General features: G+C 42.7%; 1 protein-coding gene across 2 annotated transcripts in view; it reads left to right on the top strand.

Annotated features, from left to right (window-relative positions):
- The window catches only part of plekhg5b (pleckstrin homology domain containing, family G (with RhoGef domain) member 5b), a 122,709-nt gene that overhangs the window by 35,725 nt on the left and 68,776 nt on the right, over window positions 1–18,208 (top strand). Inside the window, exon 1 of one of the 2 annotated variants that reach the window (XM_072448835.1) lies at window positions 11,501–11,595. The exons of the other annotated variant lie outside the window; for it this stretch is intronic. Coding sequence (XP_072304936.1) covers window positions 11,593–11,595 — 3 coding nt within the window. The 5' untranslated portion in view covers window positions 11,501–11,592. Of the gene's footprint in view, window positions 1–11,500; window positions 11,596–18,208 lie in introns of those variants that run through there. 2 annotated transcript variants of the gene reach the window in all.

Here is an 18,208-nt window from a genome sequence, read left to right on the forward strand (position 1 = left end):
CACGTTTTTGATGATGATTCTCCCCTTTCGCTGTTTTGTGTGTGTCACATTGAGTAAACAATGTCATATTCACTGTCCTTTTGTGATGTAAATAAGATAACCAATTAATTTAGTGTTTGAAAGATTTTTGAGATTCACCAATTAGTAAAATAATGAGTAGTATAAGTCCTAATAGCAAAACACAACTGAAGGAAACATCGTTGAGAGTTTAAACAGTTCATTCTGCCATTCTGCTGCCAAATCAAACACTCAATAATCAACACCAGTTAACTTTTATCAGTAAAATAAATACATTTCTGACCCACAACCACCACTGCAAAATGAAAATCCCAAACGTAATAAAGTCAAGTCACAATTTTTTTTAAATGAGGTTTATTTGTGTTTATTTGAGTAGTTTCTGTACCGAGTTGCACTTAAATATTCAGTTTTATTTAAATAAAATGAACAAAACTGTACCTTTTTCACTGTAGCAAATACATTTTTGTCATCTTTTTGTGACTACGAATTTAGCTAAAGCTTATCTTACTGTACTGTAAGTGTGTAATATACAACACGTCAGTTTAACCGCCACATCGCCATCACTTTTTAGTCTTTAGTCACTGTACTTTTACTGATGTACTTTCCGATGTGAACGTTCGCCTGAAAACCCCACAAATCACACATTTTTCCGTTTTCTCCGTTGGTTCCGCGATGTCTCAATTCTCAATATTTCTGTGTTTTTCACAGCGTTGCGAGTGAATACCTGGTACCGGGAACGTGACTCATATCAGTCCTGTCCATTCTGCCTCCAAAAATATTATTTTCATGAGCATTTTGGACGCTGCTGCCAGTTTTGCCGTTGCTCAAACTTGGCCATATTTCTGACCCTTACGAGCTCTGAACAGCAGGGGGCAGTGTGAGTGTGGGTTTGAATGGGAGCATGTGTGTTTGACTGTAAATGAGCAGACGTGTCACAATTATATAATCAAACTGAGAATGAAAAACGAAATAAAAATGCAGTTGTATTCTGAGTAAAGTGACGTCTGACAGGTTTTTACAATTTTTAAAATTTTTACTTTATTTGGTGTATTGTACATATAAATGATGGTTTTACACCAATCGAGCAGGTATTTGAGGAGAACGTTGAAAAATCTGTAGAAAATGACAGGAAGTGACATCACACCAGGGACACTCATTCCAGTCAAAGTTGATGCAGAATTTACACAAAGAAACAACTTTTTTGACTCTAAACATGAATTCAACAAAATAAAGATGAGTTTTGGCCCAGTGTTTGCTGGGAAATTTCCTAGTGTGATGTCATCAATTACAAACAGGAAGTGAAATTATAATCCTAATAAAATGTGCTATTCTATGATGACATTTTTATAATTTTTGTCATTTTAGTTCAATGAGTCGTCCGACCTGTAGGGGGCGCTTTAAACTGCGCTGCTTAAAAGTCATGTTCATGTTCATAAAATTAATATTGAAAGCCAATTTTTTCGAATAAGAATTATCGGTTGACTTTGACTGATTAATCAACGTAACGGCAGCTAAAGGCCGGCAGCCCTGGAACAGTGTTTATTGCGGTAATGCGGCAAAGAACACTGAGCAAACACATCATTTAAATTGTCGTATTGTGACGCGTTGCCACGGTTAACTTTAAAGGCGCAATGTGTAACTTTTTTGTGACGTGTTTTCTGAAAATGGAGCGATCGACAGGCGCACGGAAACGAGAAAGAATAACGGTTCCTAAGAGAAGCCGGTCTAAAAATAGTCTCTATTCGACAGATTTAGTCGCAGTCCTTATTAAACTTTTACGTTTCCCTGTGAGTGTTTTTACAGTGCTCCGCCGTTCGCAGTGATTTGCCGCTCTTCCGGACGGCGTTGCAGAGATCCCAGCGCCGGGACCGAGGCCTTCGCTGCGCGTCGTGTCGGGGCGTGTGATTTACGCCGCAGCTCCGAGTGTGTCTCAGGCTTCGGCGTGCGTTACGCAACACGAGGTCGCCGTAGGTCACATGGTCCGCGCAAATGTTTGAGTTTTAATAATATAAAAGTAAAAAGAAGCGGCTTAAGAACATCAATATAACATCAGTTTACATTTACCTTTGCGTTTCCTTCTGTGAAATAAACCGAATGAATGATTGGAACTTGATTGGAAAAGATTGGAAAATGCGAAAATGGTTGTTAAGCACGGCATTTATTTTATCGTGACATTTTTATATACTTTTTGACCCAAAACAGTATATTCAGACTAATATTAAGTCGGTAACAAATCTAAAATGTGTCCTATCGTCTATTTCCTGTCTCTAACTCGTATTACACTCATTCCCGTCTTCTTTTCTTTCTCTCTCTCTCTATCGACTCTCGGTTTCCCGACAGGACGGGACTAGACCATGGGGTTTTTAAGGTGCGGGTTGTCACAGCGACGGGGCCCTTCCCAACAGCCGGAGGCGCCAAGATAATGTGCGCGCGGTGAAAAAAAGAAAAACAAAACGATGAGCGAAGATTTGAGCTCCACTTTCCCTCCGTCTAATCACGCAAGTTAAACGTGACGTGATCCTCGCCGGGGAAGACGCCGGTGCTCGAGCGGCGCAGCGGGTAAGGCATTCGCCGCTTGTAGAGACGGCAAACGGGTTGAAGTTTCTGACGTTGTGTCCCGAGTTTAATCACTGCGTTTCCAGGGCGATGAAGGAGGACAGTGAACGTCTCTGATCAGGAAATGTGCTTTGAAAATAATCTGAAGATAAATTAAAGCTGAAGTACGCAATTTTGTCAATATTTAAATGAACCCGTGTTCATTGCTCGCTCAGAAAAACCCCGTGGCACATCAAGAGTCTTTCAGCTTTTTCAGAAATACAGCATTTACTTATTTATGACACAAAAACGTTGGGTACTTCGAGCTTTAAGACGTCGTGTGATGATTCGTTTCCAGGAGTGTTCCATTGTACAAAATTTACAGTTACACAGTTAAACAGAATAAAAACGTGTCTTTTGTGATAATGTGATAATCTTAAGTTTCTAAGGCTGAGCAACAAGAAAGAAACAACAAATAATAATAATGATTAGTTCTTGTACTGAGGATCCCAACTTTTGATTGTATATAGTTCTTATTCAAACAAATTAAATTAGCTTTCAATGCTAATTCTGCGCACATAAACAAGCCTCTTCACTCAAAGTCTGAACTCCGCTCCAGCTGCAGCGCTTTGGCCGATGAAAGTGACAGAAGCTCTAAAGCTCACTCCCTCTTTGGGGGCGGTGCCAGCAGCCGGCCTGGACTCACCTGATGAAAGTGACCGCTCTGAAGCTCACTTCCTCTTTGGGGGCGGTGCCAGCGGCTGCAGATCTCCTTTAGCCGAGCGGCCGGCCTGGACTCACCTGATGAAAGTGACCGCTCTGAAGCTCACTTCCTCTTTGGGGCGGTGCCAGCGGCCGCAGATCTCCTTTAGCCGAGCGGCCGGCCTGGACTCACCTGATGAAAGTGACCGCTCTGAAGCTCACTCCCTCTTTGGGGGCGGTGCCAGCGGCCGCAGATCTCCTTTAGCCGAGCGGCCGGCCTGGACTCACCTGATGAAAGTGGCCGCTCTGAAGCTCACTCCCTCTTTGGGGGCGGTGCCAGCGGCTGCAGATCTCCTTTAGCCGAGCGGCCGGCCTGGACTCACCTGATGAAAGTGACCGCTCTGAAGCTCCCTCCCTCTTTGGGGCGGTGCCAGCGGCTGCAGATCTCCTTTAGCCGAGCGGCCGGCCTGGACTCACCTGATGAAAGTGACCGCTCTGAAGCTCACTCCCTCTTTGGGGGCGGTGCCAGCGGCCGCAGATCTCCTTTAGCCGAGCGGCCGGCCTGGACTCACCTGATGAAAGTGACCGCTCTGAAGCTCACTCCCTCTTTGGGGGCGGTGCCAGCGGCCGCAGATCTCCTTTAGCCGAGCGGCCGGCCTGGACTCACCTGATGAAAGTGACCGCTCTGAAGCTCACTCCCTCTTTGGGGGCGGTGCCAGCGGCCGCAGATCTCCTTTAGCCGAGCGGCCGGCCTGGACTCACCTGATGAAAGTGACCGCTCTGAAGCTCTCTCCCTCTTTGGGGCGGTGCCAGCGGCTGCAGATCTCCTTTAGCCGAGCGGCCGGCCTGGACTCACCTGATGAAAGTGACCGCTCTGAAGCTCACTCCCTCTTTGGGGGCGGTGCCAGCGGCCGCAGATCTCCTTTAGCCGAGCGGCCGGCCTGGACTCACCTGATGAAAGTGACCGCTCTGAAGCTCACTCCCTCTTTGGGGGCGGTGCCAGCGGCCGCAGATCTCCTTTAGCCGAGCGGCCGGCCTGGACTCACCTGATGAAAGTGACCGCTCTGAAGCTCACTCCCTCTTTGGGGGCGGTGCCAGCGGCCGCAGATCTCCTTTAGCCGAGCGGCCGGCCTGGACTCACCTGATGAAAGTGACCGCTCTGAAGCTCTCTCCCTCTTTGGGGCGGTGCCAGCGGCTGCAGATCTCCTTTAGCCGAGCGGCCGGCCTGGACTCACCTGATGAAAGTGACCGCTCTGAAGCTCACTCCCTCTTTGGGGCGGTGCCAGCGGCGTCAGGGCTCCGGGCTCTTGTGTCGTTTCCTGGTACAAACTGATTAGTCGGTGAATGACACACAGATTAACGTTCTCCTTTGGACTGAGTCTGGGCCTAAAACACTCATCACATAAGTCAGTGATTAACGGCACGGACGAGGTTAAAGTGCCCCCTACAGGTCGGCCGACTCACTGTACTAAAAGGCAGTTAAGATAAATCAATATATTTTGAATTATGCTAAAAAATTATACAATTTTATCACAGAATAGCATATTTGTTAGGGTTATAATGTCACTTCCTGTTTTGGAATTGATGACATCACACTAGAAAATTACCCAGCAAACACTGGGCCAAAACTCATCTAATGTCACACTTTATTTATTCGACAAATTAAAATATATAGAGAGCGACTTTATTTTGTTGAATTAATGTTTAGAGTCAAAAAAGTTGTAAATTCTGCATAAACTTTGACGAATGAGTGTCCCTGGTGTGATGTCACTTCCTGTCATTTTCTACAGATTTTTCAACGTTTTCTCCACAAATACCTGCTCGATTGGTGTAAAACTATCATTTATATGTACAACAGGTTTAAACACACCAAATAAAGTAAAAATTAGAACATTGTAAAAACCTGTCATAGGCACTTTAAGTTTTAGCTAGCTCTGTTCAAAACCAGAATCAGAATTGCACTTGCACAGAGTTGTTATTGAGTAAGATTACACCCGCGACAAGAAAAAAACGTCTTATTTAACTGTAATTTAGACTTCCGCAAATCTTTTCTGAAATGCACGTGGTTCGTATCCGTTTATCAGCTCGTATTTCACTCGCCTCTCAAATGTTAACGCTCCGGGATCTGCTTGAGTGCACTCTGAACTCACTCTTAAAATCACAAACACAAATCTTTGCGGGTGTGAAAAAAAATGCTGCGTTTATATTTTTCTTAGCGCGATTTGGCTCGACTCGTGACGTGAGCTCGGTCAAGAAATACTTAATTTTTGTGGCAAGAAGGAAAGATGGAACATCAGAACTTGTAGGTCGTTGGTTCAAACTTTTTTATTTATTTATTGTGAAAAACAAAACAAAAGGTGCCCAACATTCAAGCACAAAACTAAATTCGAGATACATTAATGATTTTTGACCAGGTGTAGGCAGAAGCCAAGGCTTATTGTGCCGACCCTTCTCTCAAACGCTCAACATTGGTGGACATTTTATAGTTCACAAGCCACAAGTTCATCAACAAAAACACCACTACATAATACTGGACAGTCTGCTCACAAGTATCCTCCACAAGCATTCAAGGTATTATAACAAAGCTGCATTTTCATTCTGCTAAATATTTTTCTATGATTGTTTCCTTAAAGATCCTTTTAAACAGAAATAAAGAAATGGCATTTTTTAATTCATCGCAACAAATGTTCCATAATTTAACTCCTTTACTTGACAAACAATGTTCCCTCAGCGTTGTTCTCACATAAGCTCTGTCAAATATAAACGCTCCCCTTAAATTATATTTACTTTCCCTCTGGGTAAACCCTATCCTCAATGATGTAGGGACTTGATTACATTTAACTAAATACATAAATTTAGCAGTATACAGGTCTACCAAATCATACAATTTTAAAAGCTTAGATTGAATGAACAAAGGGTGACTCGGTGAGTTATAAGATGCATGATTGATCAGTCTAATGGCCTTTTTTGTAGAATGAAAATTGGTTTGGTTCTAGTTTTGTAAGTATTTCCCCAGATCTCAATACTATGTTAAATATGGAGTAATGAGAGAACAGTAAAGTAAATATATAGCATTTTTGTTCAAAATATACTGCAATTTGTATAAAATTGCAATAGTTTTTGACACTTTTTTCAGTACATTTTGTATATGTTTTCCATGTAATTTTGCAATCTATGATCACTCCAAGAAACTTAATATAATTGACTCTTTAAACTTGAACCCACATGAAGTCGAACTTGGCACCAGATTTGAAAAAGTGATTTTGATTCAGTTTTGCGGCCAAAAAATCCAAATATTGATATATCCTGATACTAATTTTGGTGACACATTATCGACATTGTGCGCTGCTGTATCGATATATCGCCTTGAGTCATATATGCTATAATTTCCAGAATTTTTCTGTGACCGTGCTACAATGTTGTCGCTCGTTTAAAGAAAGGAAAGTTGTTTACGCAAAAACTATTTAACATTTTGACTATTTTGACGATTAAAATGGGCGTAATTCAAGACAAAACATCGTTAAATTTTTTTAAATGTACTGGGTTCTGTCAAAAAATAGTGATGTAGCATAGAATATCATGAGCGATATATCGATTATCGCATGTATCGCTCATTTGAGTTATCGCATTGTGAGCCGTTTCCAGGGACGAACGCTGGAAGGATGCGACCTCGGGATGGTTTACCGTATGAAGTCATTCTGCTCAGTCGAACGGTCCGAGGGCTGTGGACTCCTTCAGCGGGGAAACGATAAACCGTAACAGTCACAAAAGTATCACGATGATGGGTATAATATAATGCAATAAGTCCTCCAACTGACAGAAATGTATTGTTTTTATAAAGCAAATATGGAAAAAGGCTGATTTTATTAATGATTTTCCTTATTAAGTCAAAATTAGCCTCGAGTAGTCTGAGTTTTGTCTCTGTTTTGTTTTTATTTTGACTCAATTTGACAAAGGAATGTAGATTTTTGTTCTAAAATGGAATATTGAAATATCACAATAATAATGTTATCACAGCCTTATCAATATTATGTCAATTCAGAAATATAATAACAGAAATGTTTAAAAAAATGTTTGTTGAGGTTTAAGTATCATAAAAATGGTAAATTAGTAAAATGACCCTCTAAATATCACTTTTTTTATTATTTGGAAGTTTATAACATATTTTTTCTATGTCTTTAGTTTTGGATTTTATTGCAACATTTTGAGATTTTCTTTGTTTAAATGTTGGATATATTGTCCAGTTCTACCCTCTCTATACAATATAAAACAATCGGCGGGTTGTGGACATCGACTCGCTGCAGCAACAATGGAAACTGCTCTGAGGAAATGAGCCTAAAGAAAACTAATGTCTCCAAGAATAACAAACGCACTCGTCGAGTTCATCCATAAAAAGTCTTCACAAAAAAACAAAACAAAAGCGCTGACGCCGGCCGCAGACCCACAGGAAGTGGCATCACAGCGAACGGGGGAAAACAGGAAGCGGCTCCTGACGACGCTGCATTTGAAAAGACTGTGCCAAGTGGAGACCTAAAGTGTCATCTGAGAGGAAAACAAATGAGAGGAACAGGAACTTCAACAGCATTTAACTGTCTTCTCAATCCAGGTCGAAACTAGGGCTAAACCAGGTCAAAGCCAGGTCGAAAACAGGTCGAAACTAGGTCAAAACCAGGTCGAAACCGGGTCAAAACCAGGACTAAACCAAGACTAAACCAGGACTAAAACAGGTCGAAACCATGTCAAAACCGGGTCAAAACCAGGACGAAACCAGGTCGAAACCAGGACTAAACCAAAATCAAAGCAGAAGTCTTAAATGTCTAAAGCGGGTGCAAACCAAGTCTAAACTTGGTCCTAACCAGAACAAAACCAGATCTAAACCAGGTTCAAACGTTCAAACCCCAGAGAGGAGAAAAGTCAGACCCCTTTGAGTTCTTCCTGGTCCTTCTCGTTGCTCAATCCCTCTAATTATCTGTTTGGAAAATGTAAACAAGCTCGGCCTGATCAAAAACCTGCTGGAGTCGAGTTAAAGAGGCGATAACGAGCTTTGCACCGTCTCCAATTACAAACATGCTATTAGTGCAATGGAAACTGTGTGGGACCAAAACACAAAAAAAAACATCTTTAATCCACCTACAGGAGCTGAAAGATGAATGAAAGAGATATTTCAAAGGTCGCAATCAGCACTTCACAGAGGGTTCAATTATTTATGTTGTGCGCTCTGAAGAGAAGCGTCTTTTGTCCTGAACACTATAGTTAAGACCCCCACAAACATTCTGAAAGGCCAAGATGTTTATATTTCAGACGGCTATTGAACGTGGAATAAAATGGCAATAATGATCAGAAAAGTCGATGTTAAGTGACTCGTTTAGTTTACTTTTCCCAACCAAAATGCACGACACATCTCAAGAGGCTATGCAAGATAAAAACAACTAATTAAGTGTTCTTCTTTTCTCAATTGGTAAATGTTTTGTTCACGATTCTTCAGGATGACACGAAACCAAGTTCAACCTCAAAGTTTAATGTAAGAAACCAATTTACCACTTGAAAATTGAATCTACTGTATGTTCATAGTTTTGGCCGGGGTGCGACTTATACTCCAGAGCGACTTATATGTGATATTATTCATTATTTTCACACTGACAATCACAAGAGGGCGCTCTAGGCTCTAAGCGACGCAGAAGAAGAATCTGCACTTCCTCTACCTCTGGAGTTTGTGGAGTTGTTTAGAAGTGACACAGAGGAAGAAGAATTCAATGGATTTAGTGATTTGGGGTAAAACTGATGCTTTGGTAAACTTGTTAGCATGTTCTTTATGCTATAGTTATCTGAATAACTGTTCATATGTTACGTTAACATACCAGACACTTACCACAGTTCTGTCTGTGCCTCATGTAGCTGAAGGTGTTAGCGTTAGCATACGTACACCTATTCACCATGTTCTCTCATCTGTTATTATTTTAAACTGCATTTATAGATGAAATGTCTGTTCTTGTTCTTGGATTGTATCAAATAAATTTCCCCCAAAAATGTGACTTATATTCCAGTGTGATTTTTATATATATAGTTATATCGTTTTTTTCTTCTCTATTTTGCATTTTTTGGCTGGTGCGACTTATACTCCGGAAAATACAATATTTGGATTACGCAACAAGGGAAACGCTTCATCGGCAGCAGAGGCTCAATGGTTGTTTTTGTGTCCTTGGGCAAGACACTTCCCTTACCAACTCTCGGGTATTGAAAAATTTGATTTTTCTGCGGTTTCCCAACAAATCCATACGGTTTATCACTGAGTGTGACTACAGGTCGTGTCAGGCGCACCCCCCGCTGTGACCTCTGGGGGTCTTCTGTGGGTGTATGACGTAATATGTAAATGTTCGCCTACTCGTGCGTCCCGGTGCGGAGAGTGGAGGGTCATTATGTTTGTCTCGTTTGTCCCTCGTGTAGAGATTGACTGAGGGAAGCGATCTCTTTCCTATGCTGCTCCTTCAGCTTGGAACTCACTTCAGTTGGAGATTAGATTGTCGGAAAGTTTCGTGTTTTCACTTGATTTTATGTGCTAATGTTTTAAAATCCGAGTGCTGCTTTGACCCAAGTGACACTTGAAAAACAGGTTAAATAAAGTTTAATTTGATAAATGATAATACGTATAATAGTTATAACTGTAGTTGAAAGTTTATCTTCAGAGCGGACTAAAGGTCGCGTGTTCCTTTTCCAAATCTTTCTGGCTGAGTAAGTTGCAACAAATCAAATTAGTCTGGAAAGTTTTCAGGTTTCACAAGTGTGAGTTGGTTTACATGAGTCAGCCGGGACATGTGCGAGCGCCTGTGGGGGAGGGACGAGGGGAACGAGGGAGAGAAGAGAGGGAGATGTGGGGGAGGGATGAGGGGAACGGGGGAGAGAAGAGAGGGAGATGTGGGGGAGGGATGAGGGGAACGAGGGAGAGAAGAGAGGGAGATGTGGGGGAGGGATGAGGGGAACGAGGGAGAGAAGAGAGGGAGATGTGGGGGAGGGATGAGGGGAACGGGGGCGAGAAGAGAGGGAGATGTGGGGGAGGGATGAGGGGAACGAGGGAGAGAAGAGAGGGAGATGTGGGGGAGGGATGAGGGGAAAGGGGGAGAGAAGAGAGGGAGATGTGGGGGAGGGATGAGGGGAACGGGGGAGAGAAGAGAGGGAGATGTGGGGGAGGGATGAGGGGAATCGCCGCATCACTATTTGCACATTTTCTCTGGAAAGCAGATCGATGCTTGAACAAAGACACCCCCCCTAACCACTTCCCCTATTGGTCAGCCCCGGCGCTGCTCTGAGTGAACGACAGGTGGATTTAACCCTGCGTGACCTTTCAGAAGGAGCAGATGACGTCGTTCACCACCTGTGAGTGTGCGTTAGTGTGCGTATGAATGTTGAAATCGTGATTTGGCTCCATGAAAACCGTGACCCACACCAGCGTTTCTCAAACTGGTGGTATTTAGAGACAAATCTATTGCTAATTTTTTTGTTATTTCTTAGTGTGATATTATCAATTACAAGGAACGGGAAATAAAATTATTAAAAAACAAAAAAAGTACTTTTCTGAGAGAAAATGCATCTAATTCTTAATCTAAATTTGAAATGTATTTATCTTCACTGCATTTTAGCTCAGTGAGCGGTCCAACCTGTTAGAGGGGGGAGAGAGAGAACTGGACAGAGAGAACTGGACAGAGAGAGAGCTGGAGAGAGAGAGCTGGAGAGGGAGAGCTGGAGAGGGAGAGCTGGAGAGAGAGAGCTGGAGAGAGAGAGAGATAATTGGAGTGAGAGAGAACTAGAGAGAGAGAGAGCTGGATAGAGAGAGCTGGAGAGGGAGAGCTGGAGAGGGAGAGCTGGAGAGGGAGAGCTGGAGAGAGAGAGCTGGAGAGAGAGAGCTGGAGAGAGAGAGCTGGAGAGGGAGAGCTGGAGAGGGAGAGCTGGAGAGAGAGAGAGATAATTGGAGTGAGAGAGAACTAGAGAGAGAGAGAGCTGGAGAGAGAGAACTGGAGAGAGAGAGCTTAAAGGGCAAACGACAAGCGCACAGGAGGAGAGAGAGAGGGAAAGGGGCGGGGCCTGCAGATACTGTGCATGTGCGTTCAAGTCCACCCTCCCATTCCACTGCCGGAGTTTAAACCGAGGTGAACTCACCTCGATCTCGCGCAGATCCCTTCGCTTTTATCCGTCCGCCTCTTTCTTTTAAGACTGCAAAGCGGGAACATCTCGGGCCCCGGACTTGACCCCTGCGGAGCGCCCGAACATATTGGACCCCGGAGAGATATTGATCAGTTTATTTCGCCGGAGCTCGACCTGCAGCGGGACGAGGGCTCGAAATATATGGTACGCACACGATGCACAGCTTACCCCGGGATTGTGGCTTCAAGGAGGTTTTTATTAAAAGAAAATATGTGTGTGTCTGTGTGTCTCTGTGTCTCTGTGTCTCTGTGTCTCTGTGTCTGTCTGTGTCTGTCTGTCTGTGTCTGTCTGTCTGTGTGTCTGTGTGTGTGTGTCTGTGTGTGTGTCTGTGTGTGTCTGTGTGTGTGTGTGTGTGTCTGTGTGTGTGTGTGTGTCTGTGTGTCTGTGTGTCTGTGTCTGTCTGTGTGTGTGTGTGTGTGTGTGTCTGTGTGTGTGTGTCTGTGTGTCTGTGTGTCTGTGTCTGTCTGTGTGTGTGTGTGTGTGTGTGTGTGTGTGTCTGTGTGTGTGTGTGTGTGTGTCTCGCTCTTATTGGGGGGAGTTGGGTTTAACTTCTCAAAATACTCTGGTCTGGACATGTTGGATGTTCTTTGGAAAAAACGCGTTGAAAATTGTATGCGTCCGAATGCGTTTGTGAGAAGTTTAATGCCGTTTATGTTCCGATTGTGAGTTTTGACGGTGTTTGTGGTTGATTTAGTTGGATTCTAAGACTGATTTCTACAAAGATTCACGCTTGTTTTCCAAATACGATCATACTTTTAAGTTTTATTCAGTAAAATGCTTTGCGTTTACACATTACGTATTGCAGCTGGTTGAGTGCGAGTGATTGAAGACTGATCTGCTTTTATTCTTGGCATTTTGATTTTTTTTGTTTTTTCACCGAACAAACAAAAATCAACAAATAATTGTCCCATTTAGTCCAGATTCTTTCATTTTCCATTTCCAAGTTGAGTCTGTATGTATTTTTTAAAAAATGTCCGTTGTCTGTGTCTATTTTTTGCATTATAATTTTTTTCTTTTTTCACAGAACAAACAAAAACAAACAAATAATTGTCCCATTTAGTCCAGATTCTTTCATATTTTTCCATTTTCAAGTTAAGTCCGTGTGTATTTTTTTTTAAAAATCCATTGTCTATCAATTTTTTGAATCTAAGTGTTTTGTTTTTTCACCGAACAAACAAAAATAAACAAATAATTTTCCCCTTTAGTCCAGATTCTTTCATATTTTTCCATTTCCAAGTTGAGTCCGCGTGTATTTTAAATTTTTTTCCCATTGTCTGTATCCATTTTATGCATTATGATTTTTTTGTTTTTTCACAGAACTAACAAATAATTGTCCCATTTAGTCCAGATTCTTTCATATTTTTCCATTTTCATGTTGAGTCTGTGTATTTTTTTTTTTTTTTTTCATTGTCCATCTATTGTCCCATTTAGTCAAGTTTCATATTTTTCCAGTCATTTTCTATTCTTTTGTTGTTATGAAGCTGAATTGTTAAATATACTGTGCATTACTAAAACACTGACACACTAACATAAAAAAAAATCAATATTTCTAGTTATTTGAATTTCAGCACCATCAGAATCCTTTACTTTCCTGTTAAATGTGGTTCAGTTTACACAATATTACAACTCAAGCTGCACTATATATTACAATACTCGATATCGCAACAAACTAAACACCAACGTTCTTAATCTCAGGTACAGTCTTTAATCGTAAAAAGCGGCAAATTTTAGACATGATTTCCGAAAAAAAGCCTCTAAATTATCCTCGATTTAATCTTAGTTTTGTCAAAAAGTACATTGAAATATCGCAATAATATCGACATATTGCAACGAAACATCCACAAGATCGAGGGGAATAACCAAACCAAAGTACTATTTATTCGCAAAACGTCAGCGAAAACTCGTATATTACTTTGAAAACTTCCGCCAACGGTAGAACTCTGTGTGTAAATCGTTGAAATGCACATCGTTTCTCCTGATTTATGGTTATTATGCTAATGTGACAATAGGGTTGTCGAGATATAACATTTGAATGTTACGATTATTGTGAAGAAAAAACATCATGATTTAACGATTATTCACGATTATTGACACCAAACAACAGTGAAATCTTGAATGTTCTTTAACATGTCCCTGTTCCTCAAGTTTGTGAGCGGCTTTACCAAATTTAACTTTCTGACAGACAAAAATAAGGTCAAATGTGACATTTAGCTCTATTTGTTTTGGACGATAGATTCAACTAAAAAGACTTTCTAAAACTGTCACAATTATAGTTTTTTTGGGTTCTCACGGTTCTTTTGTGCCTCGAACAATCATAATTATCAATTAACCCGATATTTTGATTAGTTTTGCGACGTCGCCGTTACCGAGGGAATCGTTGACGTTGCCGCACGCTCCAAACCTCCGATTCCGCGCTCGTGTTTGAATAGGCGTTTGAGTCCGTGGATTCGTCATGCCGGAGAGTTTGTTTTCCTCCCTCTTCTCGACTTCCTCCTTTTTTGGTCGCTCTCTCCCTCGCTCTGCACCTTTCCTCTTTGGCCCCCGGAGCGTCACAGTCAGCGCTCTCTTCGGTCTCTTCGGTCTCTTCAGTTTTGGCGCTAGGACGGGAACAGCTGCCGGTGAGTGTTGTCTCCGGCGCCAGTTCGGACGACCGCGAGTTCAGCGTTTCATTCTGGATTTTGAGCCGTTTTTTGACTAGTTTTAAAAGTAGTTATTAGGACGTGACGCTTAGGGCTCGTCAAAAAAGGTATCGAAAACCGAACGCAGATCGATACTGGCGCCGAAACTGATGCGAGTGGTACACGATTCTGCCTCTCGCCGAAGAGTTTTGGAACGATCTTGAGTCCACGATGATTGGCGTAAAAGGTACTGTGATTTTTTTTTGTGGAAAATATCAGTTTATTGTCTAAAACTTTTACTTTAAAACGTCTTTTATACATCAGAATTGGTATTGGAATCTCTCTGCACGCGCGGCAACACTACTTGATGCAATAATTGGTGTCTGTCTCTATTTTGAGGTGATTTTTGTCTCGTTTTAGACTATTTTAAACAATAACTTGCTTTCCAAGACGTTTTATTTCAAGCTTTTTTCTTGCTTATTTTGCCAACTCAGTGGTTCTCAAACTAAAGGTACTTTTGATAGTGTTTTATTGCTTTATTTAATGTGAAATCAGAATCAGAAAAACACATATTTCCATTGTCAGAGAAATAAAGTCACAAAACGGCGCAACATGAAACAATGAATAATGATAACGGAACATAATCTGCAACAACTGAATCTTTTTCTGCATAAATTGTGATAAAATGCTACATAACGGTTGTATTTCACAGCTGGGCCTGTTGTGGACCTGGTTAGGCTCGACTTTGACCTGGTTTAGTCGTGTTATAAACCTGGTCTAGGTGCAGATCGTCCTTAGAAAGCCTTTTTGTCATAAACAATGTACTCGACATGTTGTTTTTAGTGTGAGATTTGCCACAGTTCCGCAGTCTGGCATTAATTAAATGTGTTTCTCTTGCTTTTCACTCAATTACAAGGTGATTTATGGCTTTTTAAGAGCTAAAAAGTGTCGTCGTGCACCTTTTAAGTCATGTGTTTGGGAGGAAAAAGCTTGCAGTTTCTTGAATTAACAAATCTAAACTCACCGAAACAAAGCGCTCGGTCTGGTAAAGGTGTTTGTTGTGTGTTGCGTGTGTGGTGTGTGTTGTGTGTGTGTGTGTTGTGTGTGTGGGTTACAGTTCACTCTTAATTGGATTTGCCGGGTTCGTCTCAGGTTGAGAAGCCGTCGTGACTGGGGCGGGTGTCGCTCTGGTGTCAAGTCTAAACTGGACGGCTTTTTGCACTTTCTGACTCTCACTGGATACACACACTGGACACACACATACACACACTGGACACACACATACACACACTGGACACACACATACACACACTGGACACACACATACACACACTGGACACACACATACACACACTGGACACACACATACACACACTGGACACACACATACACACACTGGACATACACATACACACACTGGACACACACATACACACACTGGACACACACATACACACACTGGACACACACATACACACACTGGACATACACACACATACACACACTGGACACACACATACACACACTGGACACACACATACACACACATACACACACTGGACACACACATACACACACTGGACACATACATACACACACTGGACACACACATACACACACTGGACACACATACACACACATACACACACTGGACACACACATACACACACATACACACACATACACACACTGGACACACACATTAACACACTGGACACACACACATACACATACTGGACACACACACACACACATACACACACTGGACACACACACACACACTGGACACACACATACACACACTGGACACACACATACACACACATACACACACTGGACACACACATACACACACTGGACACACACATACACACACTGGACACACACACATACACACACTGGACACACACACATACACACACTGGACACACACACACACACACACACACTGGACACACACATACACACACTGGACACACACACACACACACTGGACACACACACATACACACACTGGACACACACACACACACTGGACACACACACACACTGGACCTACACACACTGGACACATACACACACATACACACACTGGACACACACATACACACACTGGACACACACATACACACACTGGACACACACATACACACACTGGACACACACATACACACACTGGACACACACATACACACACTGGACACACACATACACACACATACACACACTGGACACACACACTGGACACACACATACACACACTGGACACACACATACACACACTGGACACACACATACACACACTGGACACACACATACACACACTGGACACACACATACACACACATACACACACTGGACACACACATACACACACTGGACACACACATACACACACATACACACACTGGACACACACATACACACACATACACACACTGGACACACACATTAACACACTGGACACACACACATACACATACTGGACACACACACACACTGGACACACACATACACACACTGGACACACACATACACACACATACACACACATACACACACTGGACACACACATACACACACTGGACACACACATACACACACTGGACACACACACATACACACACTGGACACACACACATACACACACTGGACACACACACACACACACACACACACACACACTGGACACACACACACACACACACACTGGACACACACATACACACACTGGACACACACACACACACACTGGACACACACACATACACACACACACACTGGACACACACATCACACACACACACTGGACACACACATCACACACATACACACACTGGACACACACATACACACACTGGACACACACATACACACACTGGACACACACATACACACACTGGACACACACACACACACACACACATACACACACTGGACATACACACACATACACACACTGGACACACACATACACACACATACACACACTGGACACACACATACACACACTGGACACACACATACACACACATACACACACTGGACACACACATACACACACTGGACACACACATACACACACTGGACACACACATACACACACTGGACACACATACACACACATACACACACTGGACACACACATACACACACTGGACACACACATACACACACTGGACACACACATACACACACATACACACACATACACACACTGGACACACACATTAACACACTGGACACACACACATACACATACTGGACACACACACACACACACATACACACACTGGACACACACACACACACTGGACACACACATACACACACTGGACACACACATACACACACATACACACACTGGACACACACATACACACACTGGACACACACATACACACACTGGACACACACATACACACACTGGACACACACACATACACACACTGGACACACACACATACACACACTGGACACACACACATACACACACTGGACACACACACACACACACACACACTGGACACACACATACACACACTGGACACACACACACACACACTGGACACACACACATACACACACTGGACACACACACACACACTGGACACACACACACACTGGACCTACACACACTGGACACATACACACACATACACACACTGGACACACACATACACACACATACACACACTGGACACACACATACACACACTGGACACACACATACACACACTGGACACACACATACACACACTGGACACACACATACACACACTGGACACACACATACACACACTGGACACACACATACACACACTGGACATACACATACACACACTGGACACACACATACACACACTGGACACACACATACACACACTGGACACACACATACACACACTGGACATACACACACATACACACACTGGACACACACATACACACACTGGACACACACATACACACACATACACACACTGGACACACACATACACACACTGGACACATACATACACACACTGGACACACACATACACACACTGGACACACATACACACACATACACACACTGGACACACACATACACACACATACACACACATACACACACTGGACACACACATTAACACACT

The sequence above is a fragment of the Eucyclogobius newberryi genome, unplaced genomic scaffold (assembly GCF_026437365.1).
Source record: "Eucyclogobius newberryi isolate DKJ021-1_F unplaced genomic scaffold, fEucNew1.0.hap1 SCAF_17, whole genome shotgun sequence".
Classification (NCBI taxonomy): domain Eukaryota; kingdom Metazoa; phylum Chordata; class Actinopteri; order Gobiiformes; family Gobiidae; genus Eucyclogobius; species Eucyclogobius newberryi.